This window comes from Rhinolophus sinicus, chromosome 6, assembly GCF_057876585.1.
Source record: "Rhinolophus sinicus isolate RSI-liver-muscle chromosome 6, RSI-T2T, whole genome shotgun sequence".
Taxonomy (NCBI): domain Eukaryota; kingdom Metazoa; phylum Chordata; class Mammalia; order Chiroptera; family Rhinolophidae; genus Rhinolophus; species Rhinolophus sinicus.
Window position 1 is genome coordinate 3,433,011 of NC_142506.1, and position 23,351 is coordinate 3,456,361.

The 23,351-nt window shown below is 49.7% G+C and overlaps 1 protein-coding gene across 6 annotated transcripts in view; it reads left to right on the forward strand.

Annotated features, from left to right (window-relative positions):
- The window catches only part of FAM135B (family with sequence similarity 135 member B), a 174,612-nt gene extending 151,664 nt beyond the window's left edge, over window positions 1-22,948 (forward strand). For 4 of the 6 annotated variants that reach the window (XM_019724341.3, XM_074316296.2, XM_088798936.1 and 1 more), the window contains 12 exons: window positions 1,398-1,447; window positions 4,828-4,983; window positions 5,750-5,823; window positions 6,518-6,672; window positions 10,754-12,740; window positions 14,574-14,740; window positions 15,649-15,740; window positions 16,587-16,684; window positions 17,938-18,089; window positions 20,577-20,687; window positions 22,155-22,268; window positions 22,454-22,799. In XM_019724341.3, coding sequence (XP_019579900.3) covers window positions 1,398-1,447; window positions 4,828-4,983; window positions 5,750-5,823; window positions 6,518-6,672; window positions 10,754-12,740; window positions 14,574-14,740; window positions 15,649-15,740; window positions 16,587-16,684; window positions 17,938-18,089; window positions 20,577-20,687; window positions 22,155-22,268; window positions 22,454-22,659 — 3,362 coding nt within the window. In that variant the 3' untranslated portion in view covers window positions 22,660-22,799. Of the gene's footprint in view, window positions 1-1,397; window positions 1,448-4,827; window positions 4,984-5,749; window positions 5,824-6,517; window positions 6,673-10,753; window positions 12,741-14,573; window positions 14,741-15,648; window positions 15,741-16,586; window positions 16,685-17,937; window positions 18,090-20,576; window positions 20,688-22,154; window positions 22,269-22,453 lie in introns of those variants that run through there. The other 2 variants (XM_019724323.3, XR_016021469.1) reach the window with 2 other exon arrangements.
- Window positions 22,949-23,351: the final 403 nt, after the last annotated feature.

The window sequence follows — 23,351 nt, forward strand, 5'->3', positions numbered from 1 at the left end:
AGGCAGGGTCCTTCTTTCATGCCACACTCGTTTACGGCAGGTGATGGGTCAAGGTTCTGGTCCAAGTCCTCTAATGAGGCCCCTTTGCCCCTCGAACAGAGGCCAGGTCCTTAGCCTGGCATTCAAGGTTAACAACAGAATCCTGCTGGGCACCTCAGCTTCTCTTCCTGTACCCTAGACCTCACCTGCTGAGGTGGTGTCCTCACTTGGCCCTGGCAGTGCCCATGACCTTGTCCATTGTCCATTATTACACGGAACACATCAGATAACAGATTCATTTGCCTGTTTCTCTTCCCCACTAGACTTGGGGTCTTTGAGAGCAGAGCCCCTCAGGTCATCCCTAGTGCCCGGCGGGTAGGGTGAAGGGGTAGGTGCTGGTTGTTCATGAATTGAATCCTGGTGCCATCTTGCCAATTAGCTTTGTCAGCTCTAACACCCTCGTGAAGGCAGGCGCTACTCTTTGAATCATACAGTCATAGGGCTGATTTCTTTTGCAGATTCAAATGCTATGCACACAGTCAAGACACACACAGAACCAGAGCCAGTTCACACTGCTCACAGGGAAAGTGGAGATTGTGCAGTCACAAGTGACTTCTGCTTTAACTTCTTTTTATCCAATGGAACTGAGTTGCTTTGTTTCATTCATTCAGTATCATATTTTTACTGAGCACCTACTCTGTGCCAGACACCAGGGACACAGCTGTGACAAGTATGACAAAAGTCCATTATGCCTGGTGGGGTTCACAGACCTGAGGACAGCTGCCGGGAGGATAGGTGTGTGCTCATCAAGGATTGCCCCCACTCACCTGGGCAGCGCTGCTTTAATTAGAACCCATGCCTTAGCCAAGTGCACACCACTAACCATGGCACCACACAGCTAGAGCAGGATTCAAACACAGGCATAACAGTGACTGTTAAATCCCAAATGGCCAGAGGCCACTGGTTCCTGCTGGTGAGACGGCGGGCTCGCAGGGTCCCCTCTCGGTAGATGGTGTGAAAGTTTCTGATAATCATTAATATCAGAGTCCACAGGGCTGGGCAGTAGGCTGAGCTCTGCCACGCTTCTTCTCCGGACTGCCGTCCATTCATACGTGTGCGTGAGTGTGTCTGTGTGTGTGCAAAAACACAAAAGAATGTGGAATCACTTGGGACTGCACCCAGAGTCCTTCGTGATCTTTATGGAGTGTGAAGTCACGTGGCTCCAAATCAGGCATCTCTTCCTATAGCCCGACCCCCATGGGCAGTTAGAACAGAGAGAAGGGGCATCCTCAGGACTTGTGTTTCTTTCTGTGACTTCAGGGCTGGCTTGACACCCATGCTTCTCTCATGCCATCGGCAACTGCTGGGTTTCAGTGTGTGTCCATTTAATGGCATGTTGTTGTTGTTTTTTTCCCCAGAGTCCCTTGCTGTTGAAGAAACGCTGTCTCAGCTGTGCTCAGAGCTGCAGGTAATCAGAGAACCGGCTCCTGAAGCCGAAACAGCAGTTGTTATACAGGCCCAGTGTGGCCACCTGCTTGATACAGAAACCACAGGGGAAAGACAGGACTTGTAACCTCACTCTAGGTTGAAGCAATGCTCTTCTATCGCATGTCCCTAAGTCATTGTGTGTCTCCTGGACACCTATTGTGTGCCTAGCTCTGTGCTAGATATTTTGGAAAACCTAACGGGGTAACAGGTCTCTGTGTCCTGGAGCTCACGCCCCATTTGTTTATTTGCCCATTACACATCCATTGGGCAAGCTTTGATCGACTGCCAAATCTGTGCTTCCCACCGAGGGTGACAGAGGCCTTGAACTTGTGCTCAGATGGCTCAGACATGGCAGGAGCCTGGTGCAAACAGTGCTGAGCATTTGTCCCAAATTCCTCAAGCATGTATTATGTTGGTATTAACCGTTACCGACAGTCTCTGGGGCCCTTTCACACCCTATCGTGCTGGCTGGTTTCCTAGGTGAACAGAGGCCGTTATGAGCCCTGCGCCTGGCACACAGCCCCACCCCGATGGGCCTCACAGGAGGTGGGGCTGCAGATATGGGCACAGTCACTGGTGGTCGTGGGACCCCAGGAGCATGTGTCGCTGACTCTGTGTGAGGTGACAGTTGCTGGTGGGCCCCACAGAGGAGGCTGCATTGGCGCTAAGCCTGGAGGGAATGAAGGAGATTCTGCATTTCTAACACGTTCCCAGGAGAAGTGGTACAACTGGTACTTCTGGACCCCAGGTGGAATAGTAGCTAAACTCGGAAAATCCACAAGAGGGCGCCCTTCCCGTCGGCATTGGGCCCAAATGCCCTTGTCAGCGTGAAGGGCCCCTGCTTGGTCTTGCCAGAGAAACCCCTGCACTCCCATCATCTGTAATGGCACAGGCTCCGACATCCATGAGAGTTGGAAAGTCTTCTTGGCATTTACCTAGAAGCTTCCTTAACCTTATCGGGAGCTATTTTTATAATCAACTGGGGGTGGGGGGCGGGGGGAGAATAGTTCTCACAGAGACACATGTAATGAATTGCATTTTCTTTTCCTCCTTTTCACTCCGGTGGCTGAGCTCCGAAGTCATGTTATGTTGGAGGGGGACTGCTGTGGGTGACAGAAGAAGAAGCCTAGTAGGGGAGTCCAGCTATAGAAACACGGGGTACCTCTCATTGATGCAAAGTCACCAATTTATCCACTAGATTTATCGAATTCCACTGTCCATCAACTATTGTGCAGGTGTTAGGACTACGGAGAAGGCTAAAGCTCAAAATGCAAGCAAAGGAGGGATGTTGGAAGTGAAACAAGCTACGTATGGTTAGCGGTGCCATGAGTGTGGTCTACACAAGGTCAAGCAGACTGTGCAAGGTCAACGAGGTTAGTCTTAGATGTGCGTAAACACGTAGCATGGGGCACAGTGGAAGTTTCAAAGGGATCATGAGAAACAAGGGGGACTGCATTGTCCCCTTAAACAGTTACCTGGTGGAGAACAGACAAGTCCAAAGTGGTGAAGACAGGGAGAAAGGAGACGGGAAGGTGAGAGGAGAAGGTGTTCCAAGGAGAACGTGTAGCCCAATCAAGGGTCTGCTGCATGGAACTAGCTGGATATTCCAGCACGGGAGGCAGGTTAGTGAGGCTGGGCAATGGGTGTGCACCGGGCCAGAGAGAAGGTAGCCAGAGGGCAGGCAGGGAACAGGGTCATGGGCACAGTGGTGCCGAGTGTTAATGACAGAGCTTGACGCTCATTAGTGAGGATAACTCGTGGGTGAATCTTAAAGGCAGGCCACTGCTCGTCCATCTGAATGCCTCACGCTCTAGCCTGGAGGTTGTCCAGTGACTGACCGTGACCCCACCCCCACCGTCAATCACGTCTTTACTTTTCTACGTCTAAACACCCTTGGCTATGGATTATAGGACTGCACCGAGAGAGGACAGTCCCTGTTTGATTCCTGCCTCCCAGCAGAGCCAGTGCTAGAAGTAATGTTTGTATCAGAAGGGAGTAAGGGCGGTCCTCTCGTTTTGGAGTCGTGTAGCTTGTATAGCCATCAGACACTGACCTTCCTTCTTAGGAGAAGCAGCTCAGAGACGCTAGAGCTGAATGATGTATCTGGAAGCTAGTCATTAACTGTAAAGCGACAATACCCAGCAATTAAAGAGCCCTACTGTGTGCTAACTTCCTCCTTCCCTCCTTTTCTTGCTCTTAGATGCCTCACTCCACCTAGTATGTCTTCATCCAGCATCAGCCTTTAGTCCAAGAATAGCCACATAGACTTGCAATGTTTCAATGGGCATTGAACTTAATCTCCCTATATGTTATTATACCCCTTAAGCGTTTATTTGCTTTGCATACTCATTTTACGTATGAAGAAACTGAGGCACAGTGCAGAGAAGGGGGCAGAGACAGGGTTTGAAATGACTATGGGTGTGTGGTCCTGCTGTAGCACCCATGGCAGAGAGGTCCCCACCGCTCAGACTTGTTAACCCACTGTCTTGTCTCCACTGAATGAGGCTCCCTGAAGGCAGAGACCCTCCCCCCTTCATCTCTATGTTCCCATTTATTCTAAACATGTGCCTGAGTCGTGGAAAACACACACCAAATACTTGTTGGATAAATAGTGAAGCCTTTGTTCCCATAATAAATAGTGAAGGAGTCCGTGTCAGGCCTTGGCAGCTGGCTCCCTGCCTCTCCTCAAAGACTTGATTTCTTTTCTCATTTCTCCAGAAGTAACGTTACCGCCACGCAGATGGCTCTCCTAGTTCAAGTGAAGTGACCCCAAGGTTCTCGCTAAGGCAGCCGGCTCTCGCTACGCTGGCTCCTTCAAGTACTAGTTAAGGCAGCCTGGGATCCTCCGTACGAAACATGAAATGATGGGGGAAGATGGTGGTGGTGCTGTCAGCACCACCGTGTGGAAATCACTAACCACTTCGGTTCTGGGAGCTTTAAAGACTCATTTCCCAGGAGACGTTCTGACAACGCGTGTTATGAGGAGGCTGTGTGGTGCAGTGGCTTTGTGGTTAGACAGTCCTGTTGAGTCCCAGCTCGGTGTCAGCGAGGCCATGCTATTGAATCCCTCCGACTCTCATGGAATTGTTCTGTGAAATGATGACAACAACTCTACCACAGTTGGTAATTACAGGGATCCAATAGGGGGCATATATGACATACCTGATAGTAAATATGAGTAAGTGGAAACTATAATGGTTACCGAGTACTAAGGTCAGGATGTAATGGCATAGACAATCGAGTCCAGACAAAGGACAGAGACATTCATTCCAAACAGAGCAGTCAGTTAACACGTCAGGAAGATGGCTGCAGTAGCTTCATGGAGTGGGGGCCTTGACTGCCACCGTTCTGTCTCCCCAGATGTTGAACCATCCAGAGAAGATAGCCGAGCAGATAAGTAAGGACCTCGCCTGGCTCGCCTCCCACCTGATGGCTCTGTGGACCCAGTTCCTGGACACGGTGACTCTGCACTCCCAAGTGACCTCTTACCTCACACACGAGCACCACACTTTGCGGGTAAGGCGTCCCGGGGTGTGAATGCTCTAATCACATGCCAGTGAGCTCTCGAGGAAGCTTTTTAGTGGTTGTTAGTTCACTGGGCAGAATACAAACTGGGGTTGGCATCTATAGACCTGACTCCGCCATGAACTTGCAACTGAGACTTTATGAGCTTACTTCGTCTCTCAAACCCTGGCTCTACCATTCGTAAAATACCTCCCTTGGCAATCAAATGACAGCAGAGTCCATCTCAAGGGATATTACAAGTGCTCTGAAAGTGTTTTGAAAAAGTGTTTTCTAATGGAGGACATTGCTCCAGGTATATTTCTTTGCCTGCAGCTGGGATGTATAAGGGCAGGTACCAATCCATGATAAAAGATGGTGGTCTCATTTACAGCAAGAGGACCAAAAGCTTAGGAGACACACAGGCATGGCTGGCTTGGCAAATTCTTTTTCATCTGCATTTGTTTATGCTCCCTGTTTTCAGAAGCAGAAGAAATAAGACCTAAATATAAAAATGACAGAAAGCAATGCAAGACCATTCAAACATGCGTTAAACTGTGCCCATAAACCAGGCTTGGGCTAGAGCTGTGAATGAGAGCAGGCCGGCTGCTGTGGGAGGGGAGAAAACCTGATGCTTCAACACTGCTGGGTGGTGGGCTCAGCTCTCCTCCTATTAGTATCTGCCACTTACCTCCTTGGACTCAATTTCCTTATAAAAACAGAAAAATCAAGGTAATACCTACCGAATGAATTCAACTGTCTACGTGATTTTATTCCTCAGGTCCGAAGGTTTTCCGAGGCCTTCTTTTACATGGAGCACCAAAAACTCGCAGTCCTGAGCTTTCAGGAAAATCTGTAAGTGACCCACGGCGTACCCATGTCACACCCTAAAAGTAGGCAGCCAACGCAGTCTTGTGCAAAGTCCCTTCTCCCCTTCATCTCAGCCAACTGAAGTTCAAAATCCTATTCCTCCATTTACTTTCCGTGGGTGCTTGAGAAAGTTATTTTTATGTCACTCTTGTGTTTTTTTATTGTTTTTATTATTTTGTTCCTAAACGTTACATAGTCTTATTTTCCTTAAAATGGGGGAACCAAATGAGAACACCCACACACGTGAACACAGTGTAAGCCACAGATTGCTCAGAAAACATTAGGTGATGCCCAGAGAGTTACACACATTTTTATTGCACATGCAGGCATAGAGGATACGGCAGGGAACAAAGTAATGATTTTGTCCTCATGGATCACTCATTTTAGTGGAGAAACAGGCAGGATGTAAATTATATCATTTTAGGTAGTGACAAGTAAAGATAAACAAATCAAAGCAAGGACCTAGAAAATGAGAAGGGGTACGGCCAGATTCCGCATCAATGCTGAATAACTACCTCTCAGAAGAGCAAAAACAAATAGTCAACAGTCAACTCTGTTGCCTCTACAGGGTTTGCTGACCATTTTCTGAATGTTTTCTTGGGATCAGGGTGGGGAGGGGGAGGGCGGCCATTTTAAAGCATTGAAATCTTCCTCGGACACTCCCCTGTGCGTTCCCCAGGATACAGACCCACAGCCAGCTGTCTCTGGACGTCCGGGACTCGGAGTACCTCACCAGCATGCCGCCGCTGCCCGCAGAGTGCCTGGACATCGACGGCGACTGGAGCACGCTGCCCGTTATCTTTGAGGACAGATACGTGGACTACCCTGCGACAGGCGAGTCTTCTCTGTTCTGGGCAGACTCGAGAACAGGCCTTGCCACTGGGGTCAGTTGTCCTGTTCATGTGCCAACAGCCGTGGGACCAAATTAATGAAGGACTTTGTTAGTTCCTGGAGGAGATGCAAAAACTAAGGTTGAGCTAGTTATTTGAAATGACTTTGCGTCAGTGAAATCGACAAATCAGTGTAGCCAAAGGGCAATTATAGTAAATAGCAACTTCCCGACTGCTTCAGGGGCCGAATTGTACCTAGTGCCTCAGTGTCTCCACCAACGAAACGGGAGCCACGTTCTCCCCCCTCATCGGAGTGCCATGAGCAGTGGAGGGGGATCCTTTCTTACCTCGAATGTGCAATTCAAACCTATGAAGTCATTCTTAGTTAAACTGGAATCGCGTTCAGTCAGACGACTGTGGAGTCCTTGCTTTATGCCAAGAGCCACGCAAGGTGTTCGAGAACGTGTACTGCATCACTATCCGCATTAGTGGATGGACGATTCCTTTTAGACCGAGTTTTATATTGATTTTTGCTCCAAAAGATGCATTAGGGCTTTTGTTCAGGGGGTGTCATCCTGAAAAATCATGCTAAGGCTTGTTTTCTGGTTAGGTCTTATTTTCGGGGCAATACAGTATTTGTGTGTGTGTGTGTGTGTGTGTGTGTGTTTTGCTGGTGTCGCATCGTTTGTTAATAGGTCACCTGGAGAGAGCATGCAAACTGGACATGCACTGAATGTCAGTTCTCTGTCCCCTCCCACAGCTTGTTGGAAACCAACAAGCTATTACAGATGACAAAGTTGAAATAAACCCCTGATCCCTTAAAGGACCAGAAAATGCCAGCCCCTTTGCTGGAGGTCTTATATGTTTTATCTTTTTAATCCTATAACCAAAACCTCACAAACACTGTTTCACAGAGAGAAACTGAGGCAGGAGTAGAAGTACATATTAAAGATCATGCAGCTTATAAAAGCCAACATTCAAAGCCAAGTCACTCCATCTGCAAAGCCCGTGGTCCTGCCTTGCCATCATCTTTGTGAGGTGTTTTAAAACAGTATGCTTGGGTACCCATCATTTAAATGATGGGCCACTTATAGATCAGAATATCTGCAATTTGAGATTTGTAGGGTGTTTTCAAAGTCTAGATGACTTCCAAGGACAAAGCAACCTTGCAAACAAATGATGCTATTTGGTTCTTAGTTGCACCCTGACACCTAGTGTCAGCACTGTGTATGACAGCTAAATTGTGGACTAGTTGTAGAGATGGCAGCCAACCCAGCTGGTCAAACATAGCTTACAACTGTGCATTGAGACTGTGTGTGTGTGTGTGTGTGTGTGTGTGTGTGTGTGTGTGTACATATGTACATATGTTCATCTTCATTATAGTTATATAATTTAACTACAGAAAATTTGAAGAAATTTAAAATAATCACCCTCTATCAGACCCTCTAACATTACCATTAGGCTTTGCTTCAAATTGCCTCCCAGTCTTCTTTCTATGCATATTACTAGATGCCCTAGTGGATAGAAAGCTCAGTCGCTCAGCTGTGAGTGCACTTATATTGCCTGTCTTTATGTTTTGTAAATCCATTTCACATCAGCTGAACGCCACTCATCACGCAGCATTGGCTGCACTCAGCCCCAGTCTTTCTGGTGCTTTCCTGCCCAGCTCTTCCCACTGTCTGTCATTCAGTGCCCTAGAGTCCTGCACATCTGCCCATGCAGGTTCCTCTAAGCCATGCGCTGCCCATATCTACATGGAATTTTAGGATCAGCCTCTCTTTGTGGCCTCTGTGTTGTGCTTGGGCTGTGGACCCCAGCTGAGGCGGAGACCCAAGCACTCTGATCCCATCTTCCCAGAAGATAGTGGCTCTCGGAGGCCTGGCTATCTCCCCAAGTCTTCTCTCCACAGACCTTTCACCTGACCCATCGCTACCCCCAAAACTACTTTTGCAGAGTTATGTGTGTCCCCACTCAGCACCCAAAGCTTCCCTTGGCCCCCTTGTTCTTTGCAATGTTTTCTGGTGATTCTTTAATCCCAAGGCAAAAGCATTAGCAAAGAAAGAACCATTTCCTTTTTCCTGACGGGCTTGGTGACCTTCATATTTATAACTTACAAGGAGGTTCTCAGATTTGCATTCCATTCTTTTAGTGTAGTGAAAAAGGGAAATCAAAGAGATGCCTTTCCATATTAAAATAATAACATTTATCCATGGTGTACTATAGTACCTTGGCTAGAGTACTTACTGTGTGCAGGCACTCACAAATTCTGTGTATGTTACCTGTAATCCCTTCTCCACCCACCCCTCCCTCCCCTGTTCCAAAGGGATTGAACGCTTTGCCTAAGGTTTCAGCAGTTGGCCAGACTGCCTGAATTTTAATCTCTTTTCCCAACAATTAGTAACTGCGTGAAATTGGGCCAAAGAGTTGCAATTTCCATTCTGTACGGCTACTGCGAGCAGTGGATAGTTCCATCCATAGACCACTTAAGAGTGACTAGCACAAAGGAAGTTACGAATGCTTGTCAACTAATACCGTTAGTTCGTATCTGACTCCAAATCCATTCTCTTTGAATTAGAGCCTTTGCTCCTCTGACTTTTCCTTAGTTGTAGTAGTGGAAGGAAACTTGCTATTTTGACCCCCCACTTCTTCACTGGGCTCTCTGAGTCCTGTCTTAACTGTCGACGATAAATCTGATACATCTTTTATTTCTGTTCCAAGAACCCACCAGTTCACCTGTTACCATCATATAAAGACCAGACTCCTCATTCATACAAGTTCATCCACATTGTGGGTTCTCTCTACCTGTCTAACCGCACCCCCTTCCTCTGCATAATCTTGCACCCCCGACTCTGCAGCCTTTGTCCACGTTTCTCCCACTCCTCATAGGCCTCATGATCTCCTTCTTGGAAGAAAATTAATTCCTCTTCTCCAGGCCACAGCCACATTCTTTTGGTAGGTGAGCCGACTCTACTGTATCTGCATATGTTTCTCAATGTTTCTAATTCCTTAGAGGCAGCGATGGGTAGATGATTATAACTCATCCTCAGTTCTCCTCTTCCTAACCCGTAGACACTAAATGACACTGAACTTGTGTCTTTTCCAAACCAACACAATAGTTAATGAGGGTAAGAGGCTTTGTTTTGCTGCATTGCTGCTCTCGTCTCAATTCATTTTACGAGCACAATTCGCTGACTACGTACCAGCCATGATGCAAACCGTGGGGATATAGGTACTCATAAGACAAACCCTCCTCTCCAGTGGGAACAAGAAATGCACAATGGGTCGTAGTATGGTGGTAGATGTGTCCCATTAACTGTGTGCAGGGGTGGCCCTGGGAACTTGCCACAGAGAATGTCTACCTCGCTGTAGAGTGTGGGGACATTCCACCAGAGGGAGGGACATTTGCTTAGTCTCTCAAGATGCAAAGAACGTGTCCAGGTGATGAAGAGATCCAGTCTTTTACATTCTTTTCCCTAAACCTTGGCCCTAAACGTCACTCAAAGGAATGAGATGATAATGTCTCAAAGTCCTGTGCAGTTTTTAAGGGTCTAAATGGTTTACTTCATAACATTCAATAGTGATTATCATCGTTTTACTTCTATTAAACCATATGGAGGATTTAAAGAAAATAAAAGACCAGTCCACCTTCTTTTGTTTGGTGAATATGGAAATTGATGCCTCGGTGTCCAGAGTTTTTATTGGGGTTGCATTATGTAGGGGTTGTTGATTGAATCACTGACCACATGACTGAACTCAATCCCCAGCCCACTGTCCCTCATCAGAGGTTGTATTGGTGTCACCTGACCAACTGATTGGAGGGTGGGTCTTTCTGGCATGGCCAGCCCCCATCCTGAGTCACCTCCTGAGCAGAAACTATCAGAGGACTCACCCTGAGTCACCGGGTTAGCATAAGCTGGCTATCGTGAATACAAATGCATTCCTAGCACTTGGGCAATTCCAAGAATTCAGAGGTTATCTCTCAGAAACAAAGTCCTGCCAAATTCTTCATGCTACCATCAGGCATTTTAATAGTTTGTGAATATAGATTCTTAAACTATAATGCATTTTTTCCTTTCTTTTTGTAGGACCTGATTTGAGTGTTTACCCTAACTTTGATGTCCCAGCAACAAGTCCCGCAAAAATGAGTCTAAAAAACAGAGAAGAGAACCGTATTGTAAATAGAAAATCACCTTTAAGGGAACACCCTGTCTTGCCCACCATGAAACCACCCCAAGTGGACTCTGGCGGAGAGGTGAGGAGTGCGGAGCCAGATGAGAACGTAACCACACCAAATTACACGGACGTGTGTTCTGAGTCTCAGGTGTATCTGACAATTGGCGAAATCCAGAACAAAGAAGGTTTGCCTGAAGAGGAATGTTGGCCTGGCCAAAGGGCTGATGTCAGCACGCATTCCCTAGCAGCTGAGGAGCTGCCCAGGAGTCCAGACCCAGGGGACGGCCAGGGCCCAGCGCTCACCTACATGGATGTGAAGTGCAGCAATGAGAGCCCCTGCAGAGCTGAACCCACAGTGACCCAGAGAGCTCAGCACGGGAGTCGGCGCTTTCGGGACAACTGTGATTTAGACAGAACTCTGCTAAGTGAAGGGGTGGCTGGCGGAAGTCGTCCAAATGCCATCTCTTCAGAGAAAACAGCGCCCCATGAGTTAAGGACTGGAGGAAAGGGAGCTGATCACGAGGGCAAAGTACTGCTCCTGAGTCTCAAGCTCCTCCCCCATGAGCCCAGCGATGCACTAAACTCTGCATGGAAGGACTCCCTGGACGGCAGGGCTGCCTCCAAGGACCCCCCCACGGAGGAGCCGGAGGCAGTGTCGGTGGTCTCTGCGGAAATCAAGCGGTCTTCTTCCCTCGTCTCTGATTCCGGCATCGAGAGTGAGCCCAGCTCCGTGGCCTGGTCCGAGGCCCGAAGCAGGGCCCTGGAGTTACCCAGTGACCGGGAAGCCTTGCACCAGCTGGTGCGAAGACAAACTCTGCACAGGAACTCCTTGGAGGGCGGACACACGGAGAGCAACACGAGTTGGCCAAGCGGGATCCAGGCGTCCCTGACCTCCATTAGTTCTTTGCCTTACGAGGAGGAGGAGCGGGAGCTGGCACTCACCAAACTGACCAAGTCCGTATCTGCACCCCAGATCAGCAGCCCCGAGGAGTCTGCGGCAGACGCGGATGCCGGACAGCAAGGGGGGCGTCTGGCGGGAGCTCCAGCTGTGCACGTGCAGAGCGTAGAGCCCTCAGGACGCGGTGGCTCCAGCACCCAGGACTCTGGGGTGGCTCATCTTCTTGTGGAGGGGGCCTCAGATGCTGACACCGAGCAGGGCCCTGGTTACATGGACATCCCTAAAGGGAATGACAGCCCATTTGACCCCCAAGGACCCTGCTGTCTTGATGGCAGGACCGAGAACCCCCCAGGGGTTGACACCAAAGGTCTTAATTTAAAAATGCCATGTATCGCAGCCCTTGGAAACCCGAGGGACAGATCTTTTCCTAGGGCACGAATGGAGCCCCCAAAGGGCATGTCTGCAGACCTGAAGGTGGGGAACGGAGCGCTTCCCAACAGCAGTGACTCAGATGGTGAGAGTCCCCCTTGCCATATGGTGTCTGGATTGAGTTGTGCATCCACTATTGAAGCCACTGACCTGACTGCAGCAGGCGAGCGGAGCAGCTCTCCTTGCACCAGTGATGACAGGGTGTTGAGTGCAAGAGCAAGCCCCTTCCTGCAGGCTGGGCGTGACGCGGGCGCTGTGACTCCCGCCACTCACTCCCAAGCTCAGGGAGACCCAGAGCCAAGGGCAGGCGCTTCCATGCTGGTGTCCCACCTGAGCCCCGCAGAGACCTTCGCTCTGGACAGCCTGAAGGCCGTGGAGGTCGTCAACTTATCTGTGTCTTGTACTACCACGTGTCTCCCTTTCTCGTCTGTGCCCAAGGAGACCCCTGCCAGGGCTGCGTTCTCCTCCAAACAGACCTCCTTTCCCATCACTCATCAGCCTTTGGGTTCCTTTGGGGTTGTGTCTACTCATTCCAGGAACTCGCAGGACGGAGTCGGCGAGCGGATGTGTAGGTAAGCTTGCTGGCGGCTCCCTAGCCAGCAGTCTGGGAGATGTTCGCACCTATTTCTCAATGTCAGGCAGACTGTTTCAAAACGGAGATAATCAGCTCTTTTCTCATCTAAATAAAGCATTCACATCGTACAGGTCAGAAACGTAGACTAGTACAAAGAAATACATGTTATCAGTAAGCCCATCTCTCAAATACAGCCACTGTGTAAGTTTGTCCACACGTTTTTCTACCTGCCTCTCTGTCTGTTAATTCTTTTATTACAAACATAGGATAATTCTGTGCAAACTAAGTGTTTTCAACTTAATGTATTGGAAACATCTATGTTCAACACTCTGATTTGGCATTATCACGTTGATGTGTAAACAATATTCCATCGTGTGGCTGTGCCATGATTGATTAAGAGTCCTTTAGAGATGAGCACTGGAGTTTTTTTCAGTTTTTACTATGATAAAGACCTCTCTCCTGAGTATCACTGTCCCCCTACCTTTGCACCTTTGGGAGGGTCTTTGGGGCCTAGGACGGCTTCTTCAGAGTTGCCTCCTGAGCGTCTCTTGGTGTGCCCCTAAGTTTATCATTCCTTCTGCAATGGCAGAAATCACCCCTCATGCTTTTGTTGGGTTTGTATTCATGTGGCTCCCTCCCCTGTAAACTGTATATTTGCTTAAGTATGGTATAGAATCATTTTATTGAAGCATCCCGTCTTATTTACTCTTTGGCAAAATGCTAAAGAATTAATGATACTGGCAAAAGAAATTGCACAGGCAGGCCCACTGTGGATCACTGTTTTACAAAGACTATGAAACACCTCGGATGAGCCCGTGTTATCAGTGTAACAGATACTTAGCAGGCATTTTCCGATGCCTGGCCAGGAGTGTCCTATCGCTTATTGTGCTCACAGTCTGTCAGGGAGACAGAGGATGAGGGGAGTAAATGAGGGCAGTGGGGTAAAGGGACGGTTCCTGTGTGCATAGCTGAGCCAGGAGGAGAAAGATCTCATCTGGCTGGGGACAGTGAGTATGAATAGAGATGGTGGCCAGAAGATTTGTGAAGATGACACCTAAACTGAAAAGAAAAGATAAGAGACCTGATAGTGATGATTTGGCTCGTAACAGATAACATTGTTTTTTACTACCTAATCTATTTCAAGTACTGTTCTAAGCATTTTGCATAGATTATATCACTTCATACACAAAACGGTGTTATTAATTAGACAGCGATGCCATTCCCCTTTGATAAATGAAGACATGGAATGAAGAGAGGTGAAGTTGTTGGCCCCCAGCTAGGACGAGTCAACGCTGAGATTCTGACCTTGGCAGTCAGACTCCTGAGCCCAGGCTCCTAAACACCATCTTGTCAGATAACCAGACAAAGAACATGGTAACCAGGTGGGAAAGGCATTTCTGGCAGAATAGACCCAAATGCACTAAGGCACGGAAGCCAAGCAACTCGATTCACGCCAGGGAGGATGCGAAATGTGTTCTTTCTGGAGGCTTGGAGAGGACGTTGGAGAAGTAGGTGGAGGCCAAGCCGTGGTGGCCTGGTAGGCCATGTTGAGAAGCTTTCACTCTGGGAAGGTCTTTTTAAACACTGGGTGGATCCTTGCAGCTGGATAGAATCTTGGAAGTCTCGTTCAATGCAGGCACCGCATAGAAATCTACAGGCCCCAAGCCAATGCCGTTTTTGGGTTTTCCCGGGGCGTCTTCCCATCTCCTTGTTTAGAACCAAGCTTCCCTCCCTAGCATCTCCCCTGAGGTCCCATGTCCATCGTTCAACTCATCTGCTGTTCAGTGTGGCGTGCACAGCGTGGCTTGTGATTAATTAGTGTATTCTCCAGTTTTTATCAGGCCAAAGAAAAATTTAAAAAAGACCTGAAGATTGATGGATTTCTGTACAGTGACTTGTCCGTACTAGCTTCTGATATCCCATATTTCCCACCAGAGGAAGAGGAAGAAAACTTGGAAGATGGGATTCACCTGGTAGTCTGTGTCCACGGCCTGGACGGTGAGTCCCCAGAAGGTCTCGTCCTCAAACTCCTGTGCGATGAGCAATGTGTTGCATTTAGGAAGGAATCTGGCTCAGGACTCCTTCAGCAAACGTCCCGTTAGCAACCGCGGGGTGACACACGTGTGCCGGGTCTAGGGAACTGGCATGGCCTTGCTCCCACAGCAAAGATCTCTCTGGCACAAGAATCTGTTGAGAAAATGAAATACAGAGATGAAAGGCACAGATGAATGAATTAATGGAAAGAAGGAATGGAGGAAATAAAGGCATAGGGAGATGGAATGAAGGACGGAAGACATGGGATGTGTTCTTTGTGCCTCTGCTCTCAGCGGCAGCCCTCTGTCCCTGACGGTCACTGTGGAGCAGGTGGCACCTATGGGGCTCACACGTCCATGGCTCCTGTCCCCGAGGGTCACTCTGATTCTGTTGTAGACAGCTGCGCCCAGGCTAGCCCGTCTGGGGGTGCTCACTGACTACCTGGAAGTGGCCCAGCTAGATAGTCTCTGTCTTAAGCAAGAAATTTATGAGGGGACTTGTGGATGTCACATTGTTCCGTGTCCGCTGTGAACTGGCACCACAAGTAGTGTCCCGAGTAAACAGAATTGGCTGTGGTAGAAGGGGGGGGGGAGTGCCTGCTGCTGTCCCGCGTGTGGAGTGCTCACTAGCCACGTGCCTGTAGGTCCCAGAATAATTCCACTGAGGTCGGACTTCCTCAAAAGGCCTTGAAACAGGGGTGGGGGCGGGGAGCTGCATGGGGCCAGTGGGTTGGACTTGTGTTAGTTGTTTTTATCATCTGCTTAAGGAAAAAATGGGAAATGGGGGATGGGAGAAGAAGGGGAAAGAAATCCTGGGGTGTCAGCTTTTACATGGTTAACTGGGGTCTGCGCTGGGCTGTTTGTCATTTACAGGGAACAGTGCAGACCTCCGGCTGGTAAAGACTTTCATAGAACTGGGGCTTCCTGGAGGCAAACTGGACTTCCTGATGTCAGAAAAGAACCAGGTATGACGGCCGGGACATCAGAACTGAGAGTTCCTGAGTCACGTCTTACAGGAGCCTCCTAAAGTCACTAGGATAGTTTGAGGGCACACAGAATGGAGAGGGCTTGCCAGGGAACACTGGCCAGGCACTCGGACGCCTGGAGACAAAGGGGTCATTGTTTTCCTTAGGGAAGGTGAGGACAGAGTAAAAATTGGGAACAGGTGAGTCAGGTGAGTGGGACCTTTTGGCTGCACAGGGCATTGGGCTGGGTGACAGCTCAGAGCATACGTGATATGGGGGCCTGCACTGGGGGGCTGTCACTGGTGTCCATGTCACCCGTGGAGCTGGGTTACGATCCTGTTAGAGTCAGAGGTCACCTGTGTGGCCTTTGCCATGTCCAGGTAAGAGGAGTTTGGAGCTCTCATAAGGAGTCAGAGTAGATGAGCATTTAGAGATTCCCTGATAAAGAGGTGAGGCTGGGGGTGTGGTTGTCGATTCTCACCCCAAGGGACTTGAGACGGATGAGTGCCAAGTATTTTTGGGAGGCACAGAACTGCTTATAAGGAAAGGGTCCCACGACCACTGGCAATGGGAATTGTGCAGAACAGCCAACAAGCCAGCATCTCCTCCCCGCATCGCTAGGGCTCAGGTCTGCGTCACTCGCCCTCCTAGCTGAGGATTCTTCAGTGTCCCCAAGTTTCTTCACGAGAGCCCCAATCTGTGGGCCCTGTTTCTTGACGCTGACCCCCAATCTGTAACCCCAACATTAGGCTTCAGTGCATTCCCAGAATGTGCTGTGGTGTTTAATTGGGGGGCCTGGCCTTGCTCTGATCCCCCCGACCCCCCGTTTCCTCTGTCCTCTTCCAGATGGACACGTTCGCAGACTTTGACACTATGACGGATCGGTTATTGGATGAAATCATTCAGCACATCCAGCTGTACAACCTGTCCATATCCCGAATCAGGTAACAGGAGGGCATAGGACTTCATGCTGGAGGGGGGTGGGGGCTGATGTGTCTGAGTGTCTGCCGTGTACAGGTCCACATGCTGCCCTCTGCGTACCTCCAGGTACAGCGACGTGTGACGTTTCATGGAGTAGATGCTTCTCAGAGCAGCAGTGACTAGCGGGGCTGCTTGGCACCCCCATATGTGTCATAGCATGTGCACAGGGGAATACACCTTTTCTAAATCATACGCAGAGACTTGGACCCAATCAAATATCCCTAGGTTTGAATTGTTGTTCCTCTAACACTCACAAGTCTGAATCCCAACCTGCCATGCAGTGTTTTGCAAGCTTCCTAAATCCGGGGTCTGTGTTTCTACGGAGTGGGGCCAGCCTTGAGATGACGTGCTGTGTGGCGGAATGGATTCCTGCCCAAGAAGAGGGTTTCGGTCGGTGCTAAGTGCATCCTTCCACCGTAACAGATAACGTGCATTAAACGTTTAGAGGATTAAGGTGGTAGTAAACAGCTTGCACTTGCAATGGGTGGGTACAGTGGTGTGTGCAAAAGGGCGTTCCCCCATTTAGGCCTCAGAGATAAACTGTCACCTCCTTATTTCACAAATGAGTGTTTAGGGGCTTACAGAGGTTAGGGAAGAATCAGAGGGCACCATGGGAAGAGGGAGGGCGGCCTCCCTTTCCTATCACAGGGTTTCCACACACAGTTATTTAATTTGGAAGCACTGATGTGTTGGATCCATACATCTGTGAGCAGAGGCCGACCGGCACAGACCATGCAGGAGGGTGTCCACCGGTGTGGGCTGAGAGCGGGCAACTCGACAGATTCATAGTGGAAAGAGTGATGAAGGAAACCAGGTAGTGGTCAGAAGCCAGGTCCTGAATGGCCGCAGAAGCCAGGAGGAGAAGTTGGGGTTGTATCCTTGAATGACCAAGACGGTTCAATGCTCAGGCATGTGTTTCAGAAAGGACCCAGGTGGCCGGAGAGGGGACATGGACACCAGATGGGGTGGGGCTGCTCTGACAGTGCAAAGGTGGGCACGATGCCCACACTCTCTTCTGACCACACTGGGCATCGCAAGGTCCACTCACAAAGATGCTGTCTCAGGCTTCACGTGGCCAGAGTTTGGAAACCTAACGGGGAGGAACTCATGGCCCCCACCCCCCTGGCCAGTACCCGTTGGCATGCCCAGCCCATCGCACCCCGGCACCCGGCTGACTGATGTCACACCCACTTGCACCGTTTCTCTCGCCAAACAGCTTTATCGGCCATTCCCTCGGCAACATCATCATCCGCTCGGTCCTGACGCGGCCCCGCTTCCGCTATTACCTCAACAAACTGCACACGTTCCTGTCGCTGTCGGGGCCTCACCTGGGGACCCTGTACAACAACAGCACCCTGGTTAGTACAGGTAAGGCTTTCCCAAGCCTCGTCGTTTCTCAGGATTCATTCGGAGCCGAGGGGCGAAGAAACCAGAGGCAGACGTCCTCCTGCATGGAACCTTGTGATGTCGGAGCTTCTTCAAAGTGTGGGACAATGGAAAGGGACCTGGGCTGAGAAAGACGCCCTTTCGTTTGTGTGCTGAGCGAGGTTAGACTGGGTGTTTCCCAAGGTCTCTTCTGTTTGCAGCTGTCTGTGAGTGAAGAGGTGAGGTCCCTGGGGTCCTGGCTGCAAAAGGTGTGGAGGAGAGAGCTTGGGTGTGTCAGCCCACCTGCGCTGCTGTAAGAAATTACACAGACAGGGGGCTTATAAATCTCAGCTATTGATTTCTCCCAGTTCTGGAGGCTGGCAGTCTGAGATCAGGGTGCCAGCCTGGTCTGGTGAAGGTCCTCTTCTGGGTCGCAGGTTTCTAGTTGTATCCTTGGGTGGTGGAAGGGGTGAGGGGGCTCTGTGGGGTCTCCTCTGATGAGGACACTAATCCCACTCATGGGGGCTCCACCCTCATGACCTAAGCACCTCCCAAAGTCCCCACCTCCACATACCATCGCACTGGAGGTTAGTTATCAACATATGAATTTGGGGGAATAAACATTCAGTCTTTAGCACTCAGCTAGACAGCTGTGTGGGGTGAGGGTCTAGAGCAGTGAGCTTTGCATCTTGTCACTTCCCATGAGACTGTGGTTGAGTTCAACCCAGACACTCTGGCCAAGACATTTCACCTCCGTGCTACTTAGTTTCCTTATGTTTCAAGTGGAGTTAATGTGTGTGTGTGTGTGTGTGTGTGTGTGTGTGTGTGTGTGTGTGTGTATGCTTAGGTATATGAATAGATACACTTATGATATATAGATGTATGTATGTGTGTATATATGTATCTGTATAAACACACACATATACACACACACACACAGTGTGTGTGTTTGCACACGTGTTTGTGTGGATAATAGAATTGTTAAGAATTAAACAGGAGAAGGGGGGAAAAGTGAACTGACATGTATGGAAGGTCAACTGTAGCCAAATTCTGTGCCTCTGGCTGGAATGTAACAACACAGCCCCTGCTCAGAGGCTCTCACGGTTCCCTCTGTGCTCTGAGGGGGCGATATCATAGTGGACAAGGAAGGAAGGCTCAATGAATCTTCAAAGGTGAGCAGAACTTCCAGAACAGCACGTGGTAGGACACGTTTTCTGTGCAGAAGGAATCGTGCATGTAAGAACACAGAAGCCTGGTGTTATCAGCCAGCTACAGGTGGTTCTTTGTGACAGGGATACTGCAGGGTGACCTGAGGGCCAGGAGATGGCAGCAAGGCCCTCAGGAGGAGCCTGGGGATAAAGGGCCTCATGTGACATGATGGGGTGTTAGACTAACCCTCAGACCACGTGGATGCTACTAACACGTGGTGACGGTGGAAGTGACATGATTTGGTGGATGGCTGCCCACCTAGGTCGTTGGCTTTTGTATAATAATAAACAGTGTTTTCAATCGTATTCCTGGTGAAGACTTTCGTAGTCCCGAGTGCCCCCATTCCTTATGTGGCGTCTCGGGTCACCTCTCACGAGGTCCCCACTTTGTACCCATCTCCCAGCCTCTGCCACTGCTCCCTCACACAGGGAAAGCTGGGCTGTGTGCTTTCCTCACCTGAGGTGGGGTTGTGTGTTTGCTCTTATGCTGTTTTAAGGACATTATTTGTGAGTTATTTGGAAGGTTTTTCCTCTATTATTCCGTCTTTCCTCACAAATCAGGGAAGCCCTCTTTGGACAGAAACAAATTATTTAAACCACTATTATTATTATTATTATTATTATTTTATAATTATAAAGTAATCTTGCAACATTATGAAAAGTTTTAAAAGGAGAGATTACCAAGAATTCTTCCAATCAAGCACATGCAGAGTAATTTTGTACAGCTCACTGTACTTATTGCTATCTGCATCCATACGTACACGGCAGAAATAATAACATCTGCACACATTGTGTCTTGTCTATTTACTTGCATTTTTGTCAGATTTATTTGTGTGTGTGTGACTGTGACACAAGAGTCATACTCAGCAGCAGTCTTACTGGCAGAATCACCGTAGGGAAATGGATGGACTCTGAAATGAAAAGTCAATGTTAATTTTTCTATTTCCTAAGTGGATGTGTCAGGAGCGTTCTTACATCCTTTTTTTGTATTTAGGATTGTTTCCTTAGCCTCGATTTATGGAGGGGGATGAGTAGATCGAAGGGTACAGACAGTTTTGTGACTCCTGAAGCCTGTGACCATGTCGTTTTCCAGGATGATTTCATAGCCCCGCCCCCCAGAGCATAAGAATACGGGTGTCCCTCTAACTTCCAGGCGTTTGCTAGAATGCCTGCTACGCTCTAATCTTTAAGTTAGCTAAAAATCCCCGTTGAATGTTGACCTCTCCCTAATTATTTTCTGCTGTCTCTGTTTCTGTGTTTGATTTTTGTTTTGTTTTCCTAGGCTTGTGGCTCATGCAGAAACTGAAGAAGTCGGGGTCCCTCCTGCAGCTGACCTTCAGGGATAACGCCGATCTGCGCAAGTGTTTCCTCTACCAGCTCAGCCAAAAGACAGGTGAGTGGCTCTCTGGGCAGCACCCCAGTGTGACCCCAAGTGTGATCTGAGGAGCCACCCCTGTGGCCCCAAGTGGCTTCCACACTCCGTTGATTCCCTCGCGACGCCCGGCATGCACAGCCTCTTAGCTCATCAGGAGACCATCGGCTGCCCGAGAAATCAGCCACTCCTGGCCCGTCTGCCCCACCACGTGAGATGTGTCAGAGGTGTGGTCCCAGGTGTATGCGGGGGTCACCTCTACAGTACAGCACAGCCTCGCATTCCTTCTAACCTTTTAACTTCCTAGTCACACAGGCCCAAGGTCTGTGGGCCAACTCACAGCTCCCTCACCCAGGTATAGATCCACCACAAAACGGGCGGATAAACACTGTTATGTTGCTGGGACATGGGGGTCCTTCCCAGCCAGGCCCGACAGTGCTCAGAGGTGTGGAAGCCCCCAGCTGTGCTGGGAGTGAGCAGAGGACACCAGTGCCCCCCCACCCCCGAGGGAGCACTGGGCCTGGCCCGGGGCCGTCCTCTGGTCCATAGTCGTCCTTCAGTGTCTGAACACTGATTCTGGTCCCATCCCTGGCATCACCACACGCTGATGTGTGACCTCCGGCAAGTTCTTTAGCCACCTGTGTGTTAGGTGACCTGCCAGGGTGATGCCCCCTGGAGAAGAAGTACAGGATACAGGATCGGGCAGCGGGGACATGGGGTGGCAGTGTGACCCCCACAGAGATCTCAGCGAGCCCCACTCACTGGAGGGTGGAGCTGGGGCGGATCTTAGAGTAGGGCAAGGGCTGGTCTTTACACCGCTGCCCTGGACCAGCCTGTCATCGAGGCGGCCTGACACCCAGCCAGTGTTTGGGATGGGATTTTGGATGAGAGGACCCACTTCAGTGGAGGAGTTCCCTGAAGGGACCCTGGGCTGACTGCAGTCCGGGGGGGTTCCCAGGTGGGTTCTGGGTGTCACGCTGCAGCCCCTGGAGATTTTGATGGGCTCTGAGAACAGAAGGAATATGCTCTGTTCTTCAGTTTGGATGATCCCTCCATCGCTGCAGGCAGAGAGGTGGGTTCAGAGTCTGTCTTCCTAAAGCAGGTGACATGACAAGGACTGGCATTAAGGGGGCTGTCAGGATTGAGAGTGGGGAAAATACTAGTTGGGTTTCCTTACGGGTTCCTGAGTGTCCCTCGCTCAGGAGGGCTTTCTTGTCACTGACACGTTGCTTGTCTCACTGTTCAGAGGAGCTTAGTTCCCATGCGTGACGAGAACAAAGCCCTCCCCTTCCTCCTAAGGTACAAAGCTACAGTGCAGCAATTTCTTCTCTCCATCTCACCCACCAGAAGGTCCTTATGCAACCACACAAGCAGTGTGTCAGGAATCTGCTCGCTTTGCCTGCCCGGGGCAGGTTTGCACAGTGTGTGCAATCGGAGGGTGTGCGGTGAACCTCCCCGGGTGAAAGACCCCCACCTGGCTCGTTGCAGGTCTGCAGTATTTTAAAAACGTCGTGCTGGTGGCTTCTCCCCAAGACCGCTATGTACCATTTCATTCAGCCAGGATCGAAATGTGCAGAACTGCCCTCAGAGACAGACACACGGGTAAGCCGCGTTGCATTTGTATGATTTAAACGGCAAAGTCCATTCACGAAGTCGGGCTCCGGCCCAGCAGGGCGCTTCAGGGGTTCCTCCCAGGAATAGGACCCAACACACGCCCAGTGACTGTCTCTAGATTGCTCTGCTCCGTGCAGCCCGACCTCCTTTCTGTCCTTCTTCCCTCCTCTCAGGGCCCGTCTACGCGGAAATGATCAACAACCTTCTCAGCCCCTTGGTGGAAGCCAAGGGCTGCTCTCTGATCCGACACAATGTGTTCCACGCGCTGCCCAACACTGCCAACACCCTCATCGGCCGGGCAGCCCACATCGCCGTGCTGGACTCCGAACTCTTCCTGGAGAAGTTTTTCCTGGTGGCGGGACTCAACTACTTCAAGTAATGGCCTGGAGGGAGCTGGCGATGGGGAGCTCGCGCGGAACACTGACGACCCAGGAGCATTTGAGCTGAGACATCCTTTGGTAGACCTCTGCCATTCCACGCTGGAGCCCAGAGGGATGGAGGGTGGGGTGGGACCAGACATTCGAGGTGCTTCCATTTCGGAGATTTGGGAAAGCTGAACCCATCGTGTTACACACAACAGACTTTGCCTGAACCTGTCTAACCACCTGGAGTCTCATTCAAGATGCTTTGTAGGGAAACTAGGCGAAAATAAAGAAATGGTACTTGGAGTGGGTGAGCCCATCATTTTCACCACCACTGGCTCACGGTTTCACTAGATGTGTCCAGTATGTTACTAGCTCATAGCTTTATCAGTTTCAATTAAATTAAGTGCACACAAGCATTTCAGAACTCAGGTTAACCTCTGTGCAGAGTGAACACATTTGTGTAAATACAACCCTTAATAGATTCAATGTGCCACTTGTTCAAGAAAATACGATGCTTATGCTCTCACTCTCTCCTCCTGTTTTCTGGACAAGGGGCAAAGGGATATGTTGTAAACTCCACTTTTATTCCGTAACAGCAGGGGGTGGGGTGATGTTAGGTATGTCGGGGCATAGAGGTGATGCTGTTGGTGCAAGTTTGTTACAAAAAAACAAATAACTAGAAGAACATGGAGAATCAGTGGGGCCA